The sequence below is a fragment of the Squalius cephalus genome (assembly GCF_949319135.1).
Source record: "Squalius cephalus genome assembly, chromosome: 8".
Taxonomy (NCBI): Eukaryota; Metazoa; Chordata; class Actinopteri; order Cypriniformes; family Leuciscidae; genus Squalius; species Squalius cephalus.
In genome coordinates, this window is record NC_137129.1 from 38,238,033 (window position 1) to 38,258,560 (window position 20,528).

The 20,528-nt window shown below is 40.9% G+C and overlaps 1 protein-coding gene across 2 annotated transcripts; it reads left to right on the plus strand.

The window, feature by feature from the left end:
* Positions 1 to 3,777: 3,777 nt before the first annotated feature.
* Positions 3,778 to 20,409, plus strand: LOC307163571 (E3 ubiquitin-protein ligase TRIM39-like). 2 transcript variants are annotated; one of them, XM_079879676.1, is made up of 8 exons: positions 3,778 to 3,918; positions 4,332 to 4,443; positions 4,589 to 5,160; positions 5,318 to 5,413; positions 6,003 to 6,236; positions 6,328 to 6,466; positions 19,501 to 19,527; positions 19,690 to 20,409. In XM_079879676.1, exons 2-8 carry the CDS (start codon positions 4,356 to 4,358, stop codon positions 20,232 to 20,234), a joined length of 1,701 nt encoding a protein of 566 aa, XP_079735802.1. In that variant the 5' UTR covers positions 3,778 to 3,918; positions 4,332 to 4,355; the 3' UTR covers positions 20,235 to 20,409. The 2 variants fall into 2 exon arrangements, with proteins under 2 accessions (XP_079735802.1, XP_079735803.1); XM_079879677.1 differs by having other exon boundaries at positions 3,792 to 3,918; positions 4,354 to 4,443.
* Positions 20,410 to 20,528: the final 119 nt, after the last annotated feature.

Sequence of the window (20,528 nt, forward strand, 5' to 3'; positions counted from 1 at the left end):
ACTGCGAAAAACACTGGACCAGTCACATTTCTTGGAACTGGACGAGCGATGAGTTTTGGTGGAAGTCCGGCCACAGCGGGACTTGAACACCGTCGTTTTCCTAGGCGTGCTAGGACGACTTCGGGGCCTCGGGCTTCACCACAATCCTAGGCAGTGGACCACGCGGGGCGGGGCGGCGGCTGGATGAGCGAGAGCGCAGTCTCGCGCTTCGGGCCTGTCGGCGCTGCGAAGTGGCGGCGGTGGGTGGAGGCTGAGGCTGTGAGCTCTGAGCAGACGGTTTCGCACGGCCTGCTGCAGAACTGGAGCACTTCGGTAGGAAGTGCTTCATGGCCTGTGACGCTGTCTGTACCTCGGCGAATCTTTCCGCGAAATCCTTGACGGAAGATCCAAAGAGGCCAGCAGGAGAAAGCGGAGCGTCAAGGAACGCGGCGTGCTCGGACTCAGACATCTCGGAGAGCGTTAGCCACAGGTGTCTCTCAGTCACGGTGAGAGAGGCCATGCTCCGTCCTATGGCCTGTGCAGCAGACTTAGTAGCGCGGAGAGCGAGGTCCATAGCACTTCTTACTTCTGGCACGCAGATTGCATCTGGTCCTTTCTCGTCCAGCTTTCGGAGGAGATCAACCTGGAAAATCTGCAGTGTGGCCATGGAATGCAGCGCTGACGCAGCCTGCCCGGTGGCGGAGAAAGCGCGGCGGAGCAGGGTTGACGTCGCGCAGCAAGCTTTCAAGGGTAGCGCTAGCTTAGCGCCGTCCAGCGGAGGGCGGGCATAAGTGGACTGCTATCACCTCTTCGACCGGCGGCAGCGAGTGGTATCCTCTGTTCTTGGCATCGTCAACGGCGGAGAATGCCAGAGAAACAGAAGGGCGCACTCTAGCTGAATAGGGGGCGTTCCAGGACTTAGCGACTTCTTCATGTAACTCAGGAAGAAAGGGTGCTGGTTTGGATGCAGGCGAAGCGCGCTCCCCGAGCAGAAAGTACCCATCCAGCCGGTTGTGAGCAGGCTGCTCAGGCGTAGACCACTCGAGGCCGAGGCTCGCCACGGCCTGTGCGAGTACGCGCATGAGCTCTGTCTCAATGCTAGCTTTCTTGCCTGACGATGCACGGGCAGGGGGCGCTAGATCCTCAGAGCTCGCCCAATCCTCACTGCCTGACGCCAGGATAGAGCAGGAATCATCCTCCCCCAGCGGGGCTTCCTCGTCAGCGCAGTCGACAGAAGCGGCGGCAGACCGCGGCCAATGTGCGTCAGGAAGAGAAGCTGACGAAGCCAGTGAAGCAGGCGGGCGAACCGGTGAGCTTTGGCGGCTGGGAGAAGGTTCCGGGACCCGCTAAGCACAGCGCTTTTTATGCCGCGGTACCACGGCGGGCGTGAGTACAGTCTCGCCGAAAAATGCCAGGCGAGTCCTCAGAGTCGCCATGGGCAATAGCTCGCAATGAGGGCAGCCGCCTTCAGCGAGCGCGAGAGCTGCATGATCCTCACCCAGGCAGGAAATGCAGATCACGTGGCGGTCCCCGTCGATGAGTGTGGCTCTGCACGAGCCGCAGGAAGGCATCTTTAAAAAGATGCTAGCTCTTTTAGGAGGTGTGTGTCGTAGCAGCGAACACACACACAGCACAGAGAGTAAAAGGATATAAGCGCCGGATAGCGCAGCAGGAAGGTGATTGAAGGCGGCGCGGCCAGCGACTTCAGTGACGACTCGTCCCGCTGAAAAGGCTTCCTCAGACGGCGCGGCTTCTCTCCGGATCCAGCGATGCGTGTGCTTCGCTTGAAGGATGAAAAATCGGATATCAGCTGCCTGCGAGCTGTATTTATAGGCCTAATTCACGCCTGTTTTAGCGGGACGTGACGCAGCGGGCGCGTCTTGCCTATGTCTGTATGCTGCCGCAACGCGTTTTACATTATTACAAAATTAAGGATAATTTTTGGCTTCAGTATCTCGCGGAAAAAGGATTTTCCCCTAGCGTAAGATACTCTTACGCAGTACGAGAGACCTCTTGTAAGAGAACCCAGACCCTCTCAGAATATCCTACAGACATGGAGGTGAGTTTTATTGACTCGATGCAGAGTAGTTGCACATGGTAAGCACCACTCACATTTTCTTCAGAAAATGTACATATCTAGTTGTAACTACTATTTCCAAAACGTCACAACACTGCATGGTACCATAGATTACATTTAGATGACAGTATGATTAAAAACTGATTAAATATTACAAACATCACTAAACGTGAGTATGAAGTTGTGATTTATATTCTCTGTTTTCTCAGTGGATGTGAGCTCATCCTAAACTCATCCTGTCTGATTGTGCAGGCGAAGGGAAAGACTGAATGGGAAAGGAAAGGTAAAGGTAAAAACTCAACTCCTCTGATCATCACACATGTTAGTTACAATAAATTAATTAACCACACAATACGAAATACATGATGAAAATAAAAAAGAAATAAAATATGCTGCTACTTCTCAGCATATAGATATAAAAAAAAAAATCATACATGTTGTAATTGAATGTTTTAAATTTAAAAATGTAATATAAATGTTCTACTTTGTTATAATATTCCATAAATTAATTTTCTGCATGTTTCAGTATTATTTCCTCAGGTCATCTCTTTTCTCCTCTCCACCTGACACAGTATAGGGGTGAGCAGGGCACAAACTAACATGGGGCTAGTTGTAACACACATGGTTTAAAACTTTCCACACATGCCAGCATGACGAAACTTAGTGTATTTACTAGTTGCCATATCAACACTATATAGAGAAAAAAATGTGCCAAAGTTAAAAAAAAATTGGAAGATATCACTGAACATTTTTTTTAACCACAGCAAAAGTAAATTTCTTGCTGAAGATAATTCTTCATCTCTGTTTTTTGTGTTTATTTAAAATTAGACAAATCTGATATTATTTTAATCTCATATCTGTTATTTAACAGTTGAGAGAGTTTTTTAAAGCTGATATAACCAGCAGAATCCCAGTTGCGCAGGTGGGGAACGTTGTAACACTGCATTACAATATAACCCTGTTAGAACTATGCTATTCTATTCTATACTTTAATCAATTCTATTGAGAAACCATGAAACAAAGGTGAATAAAGACAGTCAATGTTCAGAAATTATTAATTATTATTATTATTATTATGTTTCGTATGCATAGCTGTGTTTTGTGGTGTGTTTGTTGTCAAACTCAAAAATTTGTTTATTTTTAATTATTAAAAAAATGCCATTATTTTACATGAAAAAGTTATTAATTTTATTTTATTGACAACATATTTTAGTTTGTCTTGTATATATATATATATTTTATTTAATCAGATAAAATTTTAAACTGGGCATGTTGTCACATTTCACTTCCATTCTTTCGGGGTAAATCAAGAAAACAAATATACACTGTATTAATGAAACAAAAACACATAATTGTACTGACGTGTGAAATGATTGTGGGGGAAAATATATTCTCTGAACTCTCCCCTAATTACATATAAAATGTTGCTGTTTGTTCTACTTCTAAATAATTACACCATCTGAATAAAGACTACTAAGTTTTATGAATGAATTGTTGATATTTCTGTGCTCTTATTGTCAATATGTAAGTTGAGCAGCATTCGTCCAGGAAACTCTTAAAAATATCACCAAACAATCGAGCTTTTGTAAGTCTGCTGAAATCTCTTCTTTATGACCTGATAGAAACATCAGTCCCAATACAAACAGACACACATGAACCACACACACTGAATACAGGGACAAATGTCAATGTGTGAATACAGGAGGTGCTCTGACATCACTGTAGTTCAGAGAGAGATTCAGAGAAAGCGAAACTAACTTTTTCAACGACAAAATGGACGCCTGAAATGATCAACCTCTTTAAACAAAATAATATTTATTGATCCGTTCAAAGAGTCTTGTGAACAAATTTGATACTTACAGGTAAGAGATAGAAATATAAGAGAGATTGTGCTGAACAGGTTTCTAATGGAAGTGAACTGGTTTAGTAGGTTTATGTCAAACTGGAATAAGTTGAACAGAACCAGGTTTAAACATATATAATACTCAACTATTTTAGTTGTTTACTGCACTGAAATGGTATCAGAATTGTATTAAAAGTAGGCTATGTCATTTGATTGGTTGTAAAGCTAAAGTTTGGTGTTTCTGTCATTTTGTCACATGACAGAAAGACTAAAGAAACAGGAAGTAAATGAGCTGCAGACAGAAACCTTAAAAAAACATTTTATGTAGCCTACTTAAAACCAAATTAGATAACACTTAAAACATAAAAAAAATCTGTCAATTTTGAAAAAAGAAAATGTTTTTTATCTGTATTTTTCCTTTCTTATAAACAGCAGTTTTTTTTTCTGTAAAAAGACATGAAGAGAGGACGAGCAATGGCGGAATCTTCCATAACATCAGAGAATAGACAAAAAAACAGGAGATGGAATATAGATGTTCCTCCATGTGAGTCAATAACACAACTCAAATCTATCTTGTATTTTATGTTCTTGAAAGTTGATTCAAGCTCTGTGCATTCTGGACATTCTCTCAACAAGATTTTGACTTTTTACATGTGCAGGTGATTTATCTTCATCATTTCTCTTTCCAGGGATGTCTTCCTCCAGCGGTCCACTGACTGAGGAGCTTCAGTGCTCTATATGTCTGGACGTGTTCACTGATCCAGTCAGCACTCCATGTGGACACAACTTCTGCAAGACCTGTCTGAATAAGTGCTGGGACAACAGCCAGACCTGCAACTGTCCATATTGTAAAGAAACATTCAAGCACAGACCTGATCTCAAGATTAACACCACACTCCGAGAGATCGTAGATCACTATAAAAAGAAAAGTCCTGAGAAAAAAGCTGAAGTTCTGAAAAAAGCTGAAGTTCTGTGTGACGTCTGTGAGGAAAGAAAGCTGAAAGCCCTGAAGTCGTGTCTGGTGTGTCAGAGCTCTTACTGTGAAACTCACCTGGAGCCTCATTCGAGAGTGGCAGGTTTAAAGAAACACAAACTGATCAATCCTGTGAGTAATCTGGAGGACTATATATGTCAGAAACATGAGAGACCTCTGGAGCTGTTCTGTAGAGATGATCAGACATGTGTGTGTCCGATGTGTGACGTGACAGACCACAAGAACCACAACACTGTTTCTTTAGAAGAGGAGAGTGAAGAGAAGAAGGTAAAAGTTACTAGCTACTTTAAGGGCTCAAATCAAGAGAAAACACATGATTTAATCCTGTGAAATAAAAGCTTATTATGAAAACAATTTTGTATATTCCCACAGAAGACAGAAAATCTCTGTTATTAAATGTGTCTGTGTTGTTCTCTGTCTGTAGACTCAACTGATGAAGACACAGAAAGACACACAGCAGAAGATCCAGGACAGAATCAAGAAGATTCAAGACGTCAAACACTCAGCAAAAGTCAGAAAAGTGAGTTAAATTATGTAATTCAGTTTTCTTAAATATTTACATAAGTTCAGGGGACTTTTCACTGTTTGTATCCTTGCTTGTCTGTGTTTGTTCCAGACAGTCTGTCAGTCTGTGTTTTACAGTGACTCTTTCTACAGGTTACATTGTTTCACCAGTTGATAGAATCTACTGAATTTTTCACAATCTTTGATAGAAAATCTTTTGAGAGAATCATCAATCTTCACTGATTCGGTTTAATACTTGTTTAAACAAAAGAGCGAAACAAACATGGAAACAGTCCTGTATGTGTTGCTTAGACATGTTCAACAATTGTTTCTGCTGCAGTTTTGTTTGAAAGTTACTAAACTGGCAAAGCAAAAATAGACAAAACTGTCAATACTGTGTCTAAGTTACCGAATATTAAATTTGTGTTTAGTGAATTGCTGTATAAAAGCAATATATCGCAATCATGATTACGTGCTGCTTTTTTATTCGTTTTTACTTTGATCACTTAAAGTATCGCACATGATACAATGAAGTATGAGTAGTAACATTGATTCTTCTTTTAACAAACACCACTAATAATGTGTTGATTGACCCGGTTGAGCAGAGAAACACAGAGAAGGAGAAAGCAGCCCGTGTGGAGCTCTTCACTGATCTCATCCGCTCCATTGAGAGATGTCAGACTGAACTGCTGGAGATGATGGAGGAGCAGCAGAAAGCAGCAGAGAAACAGGAGGAAGAGCTCATTGAAGAGCTGGAGCAGGAGATCACTGAGCTAAAGATGAGAAACACTGAGCTGGAGCAGCTCTCACACACTGAAGATCACCTCCACCTCCTACAGGTCAGTCAACATCTCTCTGATCAATGATAATGCAGTATATGACACCATAACACTCCCCATGCTGAAGGATTTCTCCTCTCTCCTGCTGCAGATTTACTCATCCCTGTGCAGCTCTAGAAACACCAGGAACTGGTCTGAGATCAGTGTGAAGACTGATGAGAGTCTGGAGACTCTGAGGAGAGCTCTGACTAAACTGCAGGACTCTCTACAGGAGAAACTCACGCAAACTGGTACAGCAATATCAAATACACCGTACAGATACATATATCATCTTTTTATCATGGCTGACAACTTTCAGCCATTCAGAGTGAGACTCATTGACACTGACACTGTTCTCACGCCACACATCCATATTCTCACACAGTAAAAAAACATTGTGGAGCAAAGAGGACACAGACAAAAGACAGATAGGACAGAGAAGGCTACTTTTTATATGAAACATAGTCTTAGCTTTCACATTTTGTACGTTTTATTACAAAATTCAAACAATAAATGCCGTTTTGGCGCTCTTAATATGGCGTGACGTATTGCTGTCGCCTTATTGCTGTCTTCCTCTTTATTACTAGTTACAGTGAGGCAAGGCAAGGCAAGTTTATTTATATACCACATTTTATACACAATGGCAATTCAAAGTGCTTTACATAGAAGAAAATAAAATAAGAAAAAGAAATAAGATTAATTAAAACAGTTTAGAAAAATAAAATAAAATACAAGTACAGTACAAACAGTCGGACGAACAGTGGCACAGTGCTCATTCATTAAATGCATAGCTAAACAGAAGTGTTTTGAGTCTGGATTTGAAAGTGTCTACTGTAGGAGCACGTCTGATCTCTTCTGGAAGCTGGTTCCAGCATAATAGCTAAAAGCAGACTCGCCATGCTTAGAACCCTTGGTATTTCTAGCTGATATGATCCTAATGATCTGAGTGATCTGTTGGGTTTATATTCAGTGAGCATATCTGCAATATATTGAGGTCCTAGGCCATTGAATGATTTATATACAGTAATAATACTTTAAAAACATTCCTAAATCTAACTGGGAGCCAGTGTAAAGACCTGAGGACTGGTGTGATATGTTCATATTTTCTGGTTCTGCTCAGAGATCTGTATGAGCTGCAACTGTCTTATGGTCTTTTTGGGAAGGCCAGTGAGGAGTCCATTACAATAATCCACCCTGCTGGTGATGAAAGCATGCACAAGTTTCTCTAAGTCTTGTCTGGAAACAAAGCATCTAATTTTTGCAATATTTTTCAGATGATAGTATGCTGATTTAGTTATTGCTTTGACATGTGTTCGGATCTTTTTAATTCTTCAGCCATCCGAATGGGCTAGTGACAGGCAGCACACATGGCACGACTCGTGTTTGTCATTAGTCTTGTTTTTTTTGTTTTATTTATACAACAGACCACAGGTCATAAACCTGAAATAAGAAATAAACCAGTGTTACAAATATATCCATTGAATGTATAATGCAAAATAAACAAACAAAGTAGTTACAATAAAATAACTAGATCTATTTCTGCTGTAAATAAGAATTCACTATTATATAATCTCCTTACAGTCTTACACAGCTGCGTCAGAACACCGCAGAAACTACATTTCCCATCATGCATAGCTGCGCACCTGCGCAGAGTATAGCTATCACACGAGTCGGCAGGCAAAGTGCATTAATCATTATAACACTTCAATTCAATGTTTTCCTAAATGCACCTCCGTCGCCTACCACACAACCGTCTGCTACATTAGTTTACTTGTGCTTTGTTAATTATCCAGTGTTCGAACATATCACAAACCGAGAGAACTGAACAGCACACGCGCTAATTTAACTCCAAATTAAAGGAGAACTCGGCAACTCTAGCGAACTCTAGTCACTTCTTCGCTGATTTTTCCTTTTGTTGTCGCATGTTTTCCACACAAGCTCCCCCTACAGCTGTGGTGGGGCGTATATTTCACAACATGGTCGTAAAAAACTCACTTGCAGCGGCCTCCTCCCCCTCTCTACCGCTGCTCATGTGCGTTTGTTTTGATCGGAGCAAGCCAACTGTATCGCGTGGAGCTATGTCTACCGAGGTGGGTAATCTGGTAATACATCATACATGCATGTGTGTTTATGTCGAATTGCCGTAAAGCAATTCGTGTTTCGCGCTTGTTCTCGTTCTCGCTTCTCACGAGACTTCCAATTTCTATCTTGCCGGGACAGTAGTCCCCAAGTTGCAAGGTTGGTTTTCCCCCTGGGAACGCTGGGGGGAGTGGGGAAAGTCACCAATATCACCAGAACAGGTTGTTTAACCATCCAAATGAATTCTAGACAGTTTTATTAAGTTAAAAAAGTTACCAAGTTCTCCTTTAAGTCTCTCAGCACGGACTAAGCGCAGCCAATGTCAACAACTACACAAGTACGAAACTTTAAACATTCCTAAATTAAAGTACAGCAGACCGTAGCTCATGGTAAACATTTCAAAAGGTTCTAAAATTCGCTACATACCAACGGGCTGTGTGCTCCTGACGATGGGTTGTGAATAAACAATAGACGTGTCGCTACTCCCTTTACGTTTTTTATGAAGCTTACGGCGAAACTGCGCATACTCATACCCAAATAACCATCACGCAACAAATAATCATTATGAAATAAATATAATTTGCTTAAATAAATCCATTTTATATATATATATATATATATATATATATATATATATATATATATATATATATATATATATATATATATATCCTACTATTCCCAATATTTTAAGCAGACTTTTTTATAACCATGAATTTTACCAATATATTTTTTCTAGTGACCCAAAGAACCGAACAACATCACTACTGAAACTAAGGTCTGACTCACACTTGATTTTTAGTTGTTTGACCCCTAGAGTGAAGGTATGCGTTCATCTTGAGAACTTCATCTTTGTTTCCAAATGCAATGACTTCAGTTTTGTCTTTGTTTAACTGAAGAAAGTTTTGACACATCCAACTGTTGACTTCATCAATGCATTGGCACAGGGAGTCAATGGGGCTGTAGTCATTAGGCGATAGGGCTAAGTAGATCTGTGTGTCGTCTGCATAGCTGTGGTAAGCAATTTGGTTCTTTCTCATTATTTGGCTCATTGGGAGCATATACAGGTTGAACAGGAGTGGCGCAAGAATTGAGCCTTGAGGGACTCCGCAAGTCGGTGCGGTCGGAAACCAGATTGAAAATAGTCAAAGTATCCATTCGAGCATAAGAATTTGTTCAGCTGATTGAAGACAACTTTTTCAATGATCTTGCCTATGAAAGGAAGATTTGAAATCGGCCTATAGTTGCTTAAAGTCCAACTGAAATCAAAATTGACCCTATTTACTTTGTTAGCACATATTACTAGTCTTGTGGTGAAAAATTAATCCGTGCAAGTTAATACACAGAAAAAAAATTGTTTGCCGTAGTAATCTTTAATCAAAGTCTGAAAAGTTACTTCCGGTCTGGAATGGCGTTCCTTCTCTGATGATGTAGGTTTGACGGCTTGGGTTGGGAAACGCTTAACCACTCCCCTCAGACCGTTAGTCTGCTATGAGCGAGAGATGGAGAGGAGGAGCGCTAGAGTAAAATGGGACGGGAATGGGCCAATGGGGGTGTTTCATTAATAATATTATTATTAGTGTTTTTGTTGTTGTTATTAATAATTGCTCAAATACCAAATACAAAGTATTTATTCAATTTCCGTGAGTGAGTGAGTGAGTGAGTGAGTGAGTGAGTGAGTGAGTGAGTGAGTGAGTGAGAGAGAGAGAGAGAGAGAGAGAGAGAGAGAGAGAGAGAGATTATGACTGGTGTTGTTTATTGAAAGTGTTTGTTGCCTTTTTGGACTTGTTGCCTTCCACCTGCACTGTCTCTTCCTCTGTCTCCTCCTCTAATGGATCTACCCTTTTCTCCACCTTCTCACCTTCTCTGGGACAGCATCCTCTACCCTGGCCTTTTTAGGGGACTTTCCTCTCAGGGCGAATGAGAGGATGCTTAATTGCTTTTTACCTGACATCTTTGAAAGACAGATGCAATGATTAATGCATCCATGGCCAGGATATAATTATAAAATATGACATGATTTTAAAAGTGACCTATAACATCGACTATGCAATACTCTTTAATTTATTTAGTGCTAATAAATTATTAAGCCTATTTGGAGAGAGAGAGATGTTTATAATGTGACAATATATCAGTCATCGTGTGATAACGAAAATATGACAAGGACTACTTGTTCTGAGCAGGTGTCGTCAGTGAACAGGCTGTAAAACTGTCGGCTAAGTTACATACACTCATGAAAAACTGATGCTAATTATCTGGGAAACATTCTCTAACAGCAGTCAAATTGTCACTGTTTGTGTCAAACAAGTTGTGAATTTGTTGTAACATTAAAACAGGAGATCATCATGACTTACTCTGTGCTCAAAGTGATGCTCGGAGCTCCAGTGGTTTCCTCTATGGGTGAACGAAACTTTGAACGAAGACGCTGTAGCAGAATCACGTTAACAATTCCATGATGTGCTTTTTTTTCATTGGTTGTTGCGTTAAATCTTACCCAGATACAATAGTGCTATTTTCTGATTGGCTATTGTGTAGCCCCTTTCTTTTTTTTGATTGGCTGATAAGTGGCAGGCTCGGCTAGGGGAGACGCGCTTGATTCCTGGCTGCCGGTTCCATAGTGAGAGCGGCGCGGCCAGAGAAATGTTGGGCGCTGCGGCATAAAAAGTTTTTCCGCGTGAGAAATACAATGGCCCTCATTTATCATTCTTGCGTAGAAACGGGCGTATATAGGCCTATTGGCGTAAGATTATGCTTACACTCCTCTCATCGCCTGATTTATGAAGCTGTGCGTACCTTTGAAATACAGGTGTACGCAATACCTGCCCTTGATAAATGCCGCGGCTGAAAACGATCGTCATTAGAATAACACGCCCCTATATATTCAAGTCTCCGCTCCCCCCACGCCCTCATTTTACGCCATGGACACACGGAAGACGGCAAAGAAGAGAAACTTCTTTGAGAAAGAGAAAGCGAAACCAGGGAAGTGGAAAGAAACAAAATTGATTTCTAGATTTTTATTATTAATGACGCTTATTGTTATTTAGAAGAAGAATGTCGTTATTATTATTTCTATTATTAGGCCTATTATTATTATTTAAAAGAAGAAGAATGTCATTTTTATTATTTTGTCAGTCTGAATTATTTTTTTGGTCATTGAAAGCCTTTCATTAAACCCAGCACATCTGCCGGGCCTAACCCTGGCCTAACCATCGTTTCAAAGAATAGTACAACGGCGAGCGCGTCGAGTATAAACGCCTCGTCCATTTGGGGAGGTGCGCGCGCAGTCTGCGGAGACTCGCGCTGCGGAGCCAGGCGAAAGTATAAACAAGGCTTGAAACGTCAGGTAAAGCGCACAGGCTCGCAACTTAAGGAATACATATGCCTACAAATCAAATGCTTTGGTAAAATCACACAAATTAAACATTGAAGTCCATGTTGCACAAAAATAAACACTGAAGTTTATAATTACTATATGTTGTTGTTTTTTTACAGTGGGTCATAATATATCATATCTTTTAGTTTGTCAGTGAGTTTTGTGGTGTTAGGAATTGTTTTTCTGCGCATTCCCACACTCAAAACGTGCGTACACCACCTCCTGAGCTGGCGTAGGATTTGAGCGTGCCGTACGCCAACATCCATATTGATAAATCTCAAAGTCACCGTGGTTTTGGGTGTACGCCAGGTGTACGCTGGAAATTTGGTGTACGCACTTTTGATAAATGAGGGCCAATGTGTGGCGGGAGTGCGTGACAAAAGACCGAAATGAGTGACTGTCACGCTCAATGCGTGACACTTGAGAGCCCTGGATCAATATATCAAAGAAAATACAGAAATTATCAGACAGTGCTACATCCTTAATAACAATCGATTAAATGTTTAGACCCTTACTGATAAGTAAATCTAGAGTGTGTCCGCGATTGTGTGTGGGTCCATGTACATGCTGAGTCAGATCAAAAGTTTTGATTTCTTTTGCCATATTGTTTTCTGCACTATCTATGTGGATGTTAAAATCTCCAGCAATGGCAAAACAGTCAAACTCTGAGGTAATTATTGATAACAGTTCTGTAAAATCCTCAGCAAAGGCTGGAGAGTATTTTGGAGGCCTGTAAATAATGATAAGTAAAATGCGTGGAGCACTTTTTAAAGGCAGGGTAGGTAGGATTTTTCTAAAAAAAAAAAACATTCCAAATTTGTTTAAACTGTCTTTATATACCAATACATAATTAAAATATAAGTACTCTGAAAAAGAAAGTATAAAAATCGAGTGTCTGTAGACCTCTCACGACTGTTTTAAACACAGCTCATTATTTCCATTCACTCCACCCCCTCCCTTCTGGGCTCCTTCCAAAGCCACGCAACCAAAACACATGAACGCGCGACGCCAAACGCTCAGGCTCAGCTGGAAGACACATTTATTTACCTGAGACGAGTGGAGAGGAAGGAGCGCAGTGCATGCAGTGACATCATGTCAGAATCACATGTAATAAAATACCTAACTTTATCACTATGAATATAAACAAATATGATGGCTTTTAGTACTCACTATCAAGCTAGCATATCGATACTGGTAAAGTTTAAAATATATTTTGTTTGATTCGGTAACGAGCTATATTTAGGCTATAGGTAACGAGCTATAAGGCAAAGCTAGGTTGCATTGATACACGTTTTTCCATTACCATCAGTTAAACTGTGATGAAGGTGAATTTCGTGTAAGAGTCATAACATATACAGTGTTTTGCATGTAAGAGTTTCCATGATGAAAACATTGTTGACTCTGATGAGGACTAACGTTACACTCCGGTGACAAGTACCGCATCGTCGGTTCGAGGACAGGTCCACTCCGGGGTCGAGGGCGAAGCAGAGGAGGTCGTTCAAGAGTGCGGGCAGGGTCCGAGGAAGTAGTTTAGCAAAGTAGCAAAGCTGGCATTGGTACTTTTTGCTGCATTTTCTCAGCCATTGTGCCGCAAACTCCTGCTTACTCGGTGTAGTGAGCTGAATATTTCCGGGAACGGTGACATGTGATGAGTGCACGCAGGACAGTGCACGCAGGACAGCGCACGCAGTGGGGCGCGGGCACGAGACATGAAGGCATCTGATTGGTTCTTTACACTCAGACCGAGTGGCAGTGATTGGTCAGAGTTTTTACTGTCCTGCAGCTGCTACAGAGGTCTGATTGTTTTCATTCCTTTTTCTGAACACATAATGTATTGACTACTCTCAGGATGGAAGGACCATTTCACCCAGTATAAAAAAAGTGTTTCTGAACAGGATTACCTACCCTAGCTTTAACACAATACCCAGATATTCGAAAGAAGGGTAATTCCCAAATGATATTTGCTTACATTGATAGATATCTTTAAAAAGAGCAGCTAGACCCCCACCTCTCTTAACAGCTCTGCAGACACTCATAAAAGTAAAGTTAGGAGGGGCTGCTTCATTGAGGACTTGTAACGTGTAATAGGCACCAGATTTGTTGGGTTTGCTGTACGGCTATTGAAGGCCTTAGACTTTCTATCTTGTAATAGAACAGCAATAGAGAAAGATACAGGCACACTGGGTTCCCGCTTGTTCTGTAAACATTTGAGAAAGTTACTGTTATCATAGCAGGGACCCAACACATATCACTGAGAGCTGGTATCAGTTGTTTTTGGTTCACCTCGAGCTGATGGAGGAGGGTGTGGGCCCTGGCGTTGTGGCAGAGGCCAAAGAGCTCTCACTGGAGGGGTAGGGCGAGCTGGGCCCGCAGGCTTTGGTGGTTGAGGTGCCTGTCATTTTTTGGTTGGTATCTGGGGGCTTGCAGCAAAAGAGTGGGATAGTTTGGTTCCAGCATACACCAGTTCTTCCATTTTCTGTGAGAAACACAGAAGTGGCGATGCTGGAGAGAGGGAAAAAGTGTCTGGTGAAAGTAGCTTTTGCTCTGGTGTTATTGGAGGCTGTAATATGCTGTCCTGGCTTCCCTGGCTGTTTTCCAGGAAGTCGTCCTTGGGTGCTGAATCTTGGAGCAGTTCTAATATGTCTGTCTGTGGTGAGCTCTGTGGGCAGGGCCGAGCTGAGATTGTGTCCGTGAGCAGAGGTTGTTGTGGCGGAGTGGTGTTATCATTGTCCTTTTGTGATATGTCAACTGCATGTCCATTTTGCTGCTGAAGTGAAGTTCCGTGGTCATTCATACTGTTTCCAGGTGTGTGTGTGCCGTTCAGATTGAGTGGAATGGCACACACTGCAGAAGGATGATTGAGGGAGAAGTAGATATTGTCCTTTAACACTCTTGAACCAAGTTTGTTTGGGTGATGGCCATCCCGAATAAACAGTTGTCTCTGACTCAAGAAAAGATTGAAATTGTCAATGAAGTTCACTCCTTTTATATTGCAGCCATGTATTTAGCCCAAGCAACCGTGAAAACCTGTTTGTTCCTCTTGCTGGGAGTGGTCCTATTACACCGCGCCTCTAGGGGAATATAAAACACTAAAGAGGCGTAATAAATAATTAGTTGGGTTGTGGAAATGGAATCCCAGCACGCATCCCTCCGGTCGATAATCAAAAACAAATGCACAAAATTGAAGCAAAAAGTAATACATTTATTAAAGAATAACAAGTGAAATAAAGAGCAAATCTTCAGGGTGTCCAAAAGGCCAAAATAACAAACAAAACGAATATAAAAAGAAAAGAGGGGAAATTAATAACCTAATCAAATAACAAAAGAAGATACATTTATCTTACCTAACTCCCTGCCCAAAAACAGAGATCAAACAATTTCAAAATAAACAAGGCAGGACACCCCTACGCTCCACACTGTTAAGATGGTTTTGACATAGAGAGGTTTTTTTTTTCACAAGATGCACGTTCACTTGAACTAATTAAAAATCTCTAAGACACAATTTGATCATCGCCCGGAGGAGGGATTCCGGAGCTCTCAACCCACGTGCAACCGAACCAAGAATGAGCTCCTCGATGAGTGTCAGCAGCGTCCTTTTAAAGACCCCGCCCCGACTGGGCAACCAATGGCTGCTTACAACCCATGATTGGGTAACCTGTTTGAAATTAGAGAAAACAAGAAAGAGAAAAGGAAGGAACATAGAACAATAGAAAACAAGCTAAACACAGGTCGTAACAGGTCCACTGATGAATGTTTGAACTTTCAGTCTTTTAAGTGTTTCAAAAAGTTAATTGAAATCCTTCTTAAGGAGTTCTGACTGCTCTTTATGAATATCATTCTTCCCCACATGAATGATAAGTCGATTTGCAGTCTTATGTTTCATCAGAATGTTCTGAAGTTCCCTGTTTACATCAGAAGTTGTTGCTTGTGGAAGGCAGCACGTAGTTGTATCCCTGCTGCTAATGTTTCTGATTATGGAGTCCCCCACTATCAGAGTCCTGGGCTTGGCTGCGCTCTGAGCTGAGTGCCGCTGTCTGCTCGACCTTGAGCACCAGTTAGCATCAGTGTTAGCTACTGGCTGACTCGGTCTGTGTTCGATCACATTCATCACGTTTAGGGATTCCTCATTTACATTCATTAGTACTTCAAATCTGTTCTAAAGATGTATAGGCGGTGGTAGGAAACCGGTGTTTGCAATCCTTGTCAGAGCTGTATCTGGGGTAGAGGATGCGGTAATATGTGATGCTCGTGACAATCTGATGTCTTGAGTGCCTTTGGGTCTCGCTCCCTGTTTGTGCCATCGATTTGTAAGTCGATCGGCTTGTTTCTCTACCTGTCGAGGAGCACTAGTTTCATGGGACTCACTGGCTGTATGCTGAGGGTGTCCATGACGAAGCTCTGTTGTGTGCTCCGTCTGGTTTGGTAGTCCCGTAAGTAACTTTGTTTCAAGAACTGCAATCCTTTGTAAAAGTCTGTGGCAGTTTGTGCAGCAAGTAGATTCTTGAACCAGAAGAGGCATTTTCTCTTTTCCTTGTAGGCAGTTGTGTTTTCCTCTCCCGGAATGTAAGCTGGTCAGGTAAAAGAATTCTGCGTTTTTGTAGTAATCCAAACTTTGTTGTATGAGCACTGTGCTGATTTGCTGAAGTTAAAATTAGGTGATAAAAGGAAATAAAATATAAAGATATAGGAGATCAAATGCAAAAGCGATAGAGCAAAGCACGGAACAGTAAGCAAGAGCATCCGAAGAGTAGCTGAGCAGGAAGAGGAAGACTCAGCTACAAAATAAACATGAATGAACATCAGAGGGTGTTGAAAGAACCAGTACAACTTACTGAAATGTATAATTTCTCATGTAATCATTCTATTCATTCAATGTCCACAAACTATAGTTAGCGAGAAAATGTACTCCAGGAGCAAAAAAGCACTATATTACATATAAATTATATATTTTTTAATATATAACTTTATTTATAAAATTAACATGTACTATACAATATATATATATATATATATATATATATATATATATATATATATATATATACATATATATATATGGATATATAGTATAGTACATGTTAATTTTGTTCTCTCTCTCTCTCTCTCTCTCTCTCTCTCTCTATATATATATATAAACACTCACCTAAAGGATTATTAGGAACACCATACTAATACTGTGTTTGACCCCCTTTCGCCTTCAGAACTGCCTTAATTCTACGTGGCATTGATTCAACAAGGTGCTGAAAGCATTCTTTAGAAATGTTGGCCCATATTGATAGAATAGCATCTTGCAGTTGATGGAGATTTGTGGGATGCACATCCCGGGCACGAAGCTCCCGTTCCACCACATCCCAAAGATGCTCTATTGGGTTGAGATCTGGTGACTGTGGGGGCCATTTTAGTACAGTGAACTCACTGTCATGTTCAAGAAACCAATTTGAAATGATTCGAGCTTTGTGACATGGTGCATTATCCTGCAGGAAGTAGCCATCAGAGGATGGGTACATGGTGGTCATAAAGGGATGGACATGGTCAGAAACAATGCTCAGGTAGGCCGTGGCATTTAAACGATGCCCAATTGGCACTAAGGGGCCTAAAGTGTGCCAAGAAAACATCCCCCACACCATTACACCACCACTACCAGCCTGCACAGTGGTAACAAGGCATGATGGATCCATGTTCTCATTCTGTTTACACCAAATTCTGACTCTACCATCTGAATGTCTCAACAGAAATTGAGACTCATCAGACCAGGCAACATTTTTCCAGTCTTCAACTGTCCAATTTTGGTGAGCTTGTGCAAATTGTAGCCTCTTTTTCCTATTTGTAGTGGAGATGAGTGGTACCCGCTGGGATCTTCTGCTGTTGTAGCCCATCCGCCTCAAGGTTGTGCGTGTTGTGGTTTCACAAATGCTTTGCTGCATACCTCGGTTGTAACGAGTGGTTATTTCAGTCAAAGTTGCTCTTCTATCAGCTTGAATCAGTCGGCCCATTCTCCTCTGACCTCTAGCATCAACAAGGCATTTTCGCCCACAGGACTGCCGCATACTGGATGTTTTTCCCTTTTCACACCATTCTTTGTAAACCCTAGAAATGGTTGTGCGTGAAAATCCCAACTGAGCAGATTGTGAAATACTCAGACCGACCCGTCTGGCACCAACAACCATGCCACGCTCAAAATTGCTTAAATCACCTTTCTTTCCCATTCTGACATTCAGTTTGGAGTTCAGGAGATTGTCTTCTTCTTCTTCTTCTTCTTCTTCTTCTTCTTCTTCTTCTTCTTCTAAACCAACTTGTAGGTGCATTACCGCCACCGACTGGACTGGAGTGTGGACAGAATACATGCTTATAGGATTGAAAAAAAGAAAAAAAAAAAAAAAAACGCCTAAATTCTTTTACTTAATTTCGTTTCTTTAATAAATTTAATAATACTCTCATATATAGCTTTTTCCTTTAGTATACCTATTATAGAAAAATCTTTATGCTCAGCTTTAATTAATGACTGAATAAAATTACGTCTTTCATTGTTGTATTTCCTGCAGTGAAGTATTACATGTTCAACTGTCTCTTGCTGACTACAGTGATTACATTCCCCTGTTGGGTGCTTGCCAATTTTAAACAACGTGCTATTCAATCCTGTGTGACCTATTCTCAGACGGGTTATAATATTCTCTTTACTTCTGTTCCTGCTCTCTCTCCTCCCAGCACCAACTTGTTGTTGAATATTATACAAGTGTCTTCCTGTTTCAATACCATCCCAGTGTACCTGCCATACCGATTGTGTATATTTCCTAATAAACACTTTAGCTTCTGCTTTACTTAGTGGAACTTGTAAATCTATCTCCTTTAACTTTAAAGATTGTTTAGCCAAAACATCTACCTTCTCATTACCCACTACACCAACATGAGCAGGAACCCAAATAAATTGAATTGATATACCCATAAGCTTTATGTTATACAATTTATGGAATATTTCATTAATTATATCCATCCTAAAAGATGATCTGCCAGATTTTATACTTTCCAGTGCCGAGTAGCTATCAGATGCAATAACTATGTTATTCATTTGCTTTTCTTCTGTCCACTGTAGTGCCATTAAAATTGCCAATAGTTCTGTAGCATAAACTGATAAATGGTCAGAAACTCTTTTCTTAATGTAAGAATCATTCATTGGAATATACACGGCTGAACCGGCATATCCTGTCTTCGGGTCTTTTGATCCATCCGTAAATAAAAACACTGAATCTTGGAAATGCCTCTCAATATAATTCCGCACTATATACCACACTGGAAGTTGTTTGGATTGATCCTTTATTTCCTGTTGTATACTGAGGTCAACAATTGGCAAGGGGAATAACCAAGGAGGGATGGAGGATATTGAGACCGTGTTGCTATACTGTACTTGACTTAATCCTATATTCCTCGCCTTTGCATCACCTATCCACCCAAAACTCATAAAATTTGTTTTATTATGTTCCCAACAGTCTGTCAGTACACCTTTTACAGGATGTGAAACACTTTGTCCCTGGATATTAACCCAATATGCCAACATTAACTTCATTCGTCTTATACCTAACGGTATTTCTCCTATCTCCACCTGCATAGCTGATACCGGTGATGATTTAAATGATCCGCTGCAGATTCTTAGGGCTTGTGCTTGCAGTACATCTAATTGTTTGAGGTTTGTTTCTGCTGCTGACATATAGGCAATGTTGATCAGATAAAACATGATGTTGTACACAATTCTTTAAATATAACCTTAAACCTTGTCTATAATTCACACATAAACATGTCAAAGATCTGCTGATGTTTTATTGTCATGTGTCTCTACAGAACTGAAGAGGAGACAGCAGTATGCAGGTACAGTGTGCTGTCTGCACTACACTAGATTACATTCAGATACTCACAGCTTCATCACTGACCCACAGTATGATTAAACACTGATTACATATTACAAACATCATCACTAAATATCTGTATTGAATATCTATTATGAAGTTGTGCTATTGTCTGTTTTCTCAGTGGATGTGACTCTGGATCCTGATACAGCTCATCCTGCTCTCATCCTGTCTGATGATGGAAAACAAGTGAGATGTGGAGACATTAGACAGAAACTCCCAGACAAACCACAGATATTTGATACATGTGTAAGTGTCCTGGGAAAGGAGGGATTCTCCTCAGGGAGATTTTATTTTGAGGTGCAGGTGAAGGGAAAGACTGACTGGGAATTAGGAGTGGTCAGAGAATCCATTAACAGGAAGGGATTGATCACAGCGACTCCCAGTAAGGGACACTGGACTGTGATTCTGAGGAATGGGAATGAATATAAAGCCTGTGCTGGTCCTGATGTCTCTCTGTGTGTGAGAGTGAAGCCGCAGCGGGTCGGTGTGTTTGTGGATTATGAGGAGGGTCTGGTCTCCTTTTATGATGTGGAGTCCAGCTCTCATATCTACTCTTTCACTGATCAGTCTTTCACTGGGAAACTCTATCCATATTTTAGCCCGTGCTTTAATGATGGAGGTAAAAACTCAACTCCACTGATCATCACTCCTGTCAAACACAAATGAATCTACAGCCCTATTACGAAATACTTGATGAAAATAATGTTTCATGTAATTAATGTTTAAAAACATCATAAATGTATGTGTTTTTACTCAAAGGATGAGAATCATTTGTTGTTGCTGCTTTTCATCAAAGTGATTCAGCATCGGAATAAAGACATTATTTTTTGTACTTTTAATTAATTTATTGTTGTTTCTGTTTTATTGTCTCTAATATTAACCCTACATGATTAACTCACTTGTAACAGATATTTTTGAGTCTTACATTTCAGGTTCACAACCATAAATCAGAGTCATCGG

Bases quoted from the DNA above. Each gene is read 5' to 3' on its own strand.
- LOC307163571 (XM_079879676.1), top strand. From the start codon at position 4,356: ATGAAGAGAGGACGAGCAATGGCGGAATCTTCCATAACATCAGAGAAT. The intron at 5,161-5,317 runs GTAAAAGTTACT...CTCTGTCTGTAG, and splicing joins AGGAGAGTGAAGAGAAGAAG to ACTCAACTGATGAAGACACA. The intron at 6,467-19,500 runs GTACAGCAATAT...GTGTCTCTACAG, and splicing joins GGAGAAACTCACGCAAACTG to AACTGAAGAGGAGACAGCAG.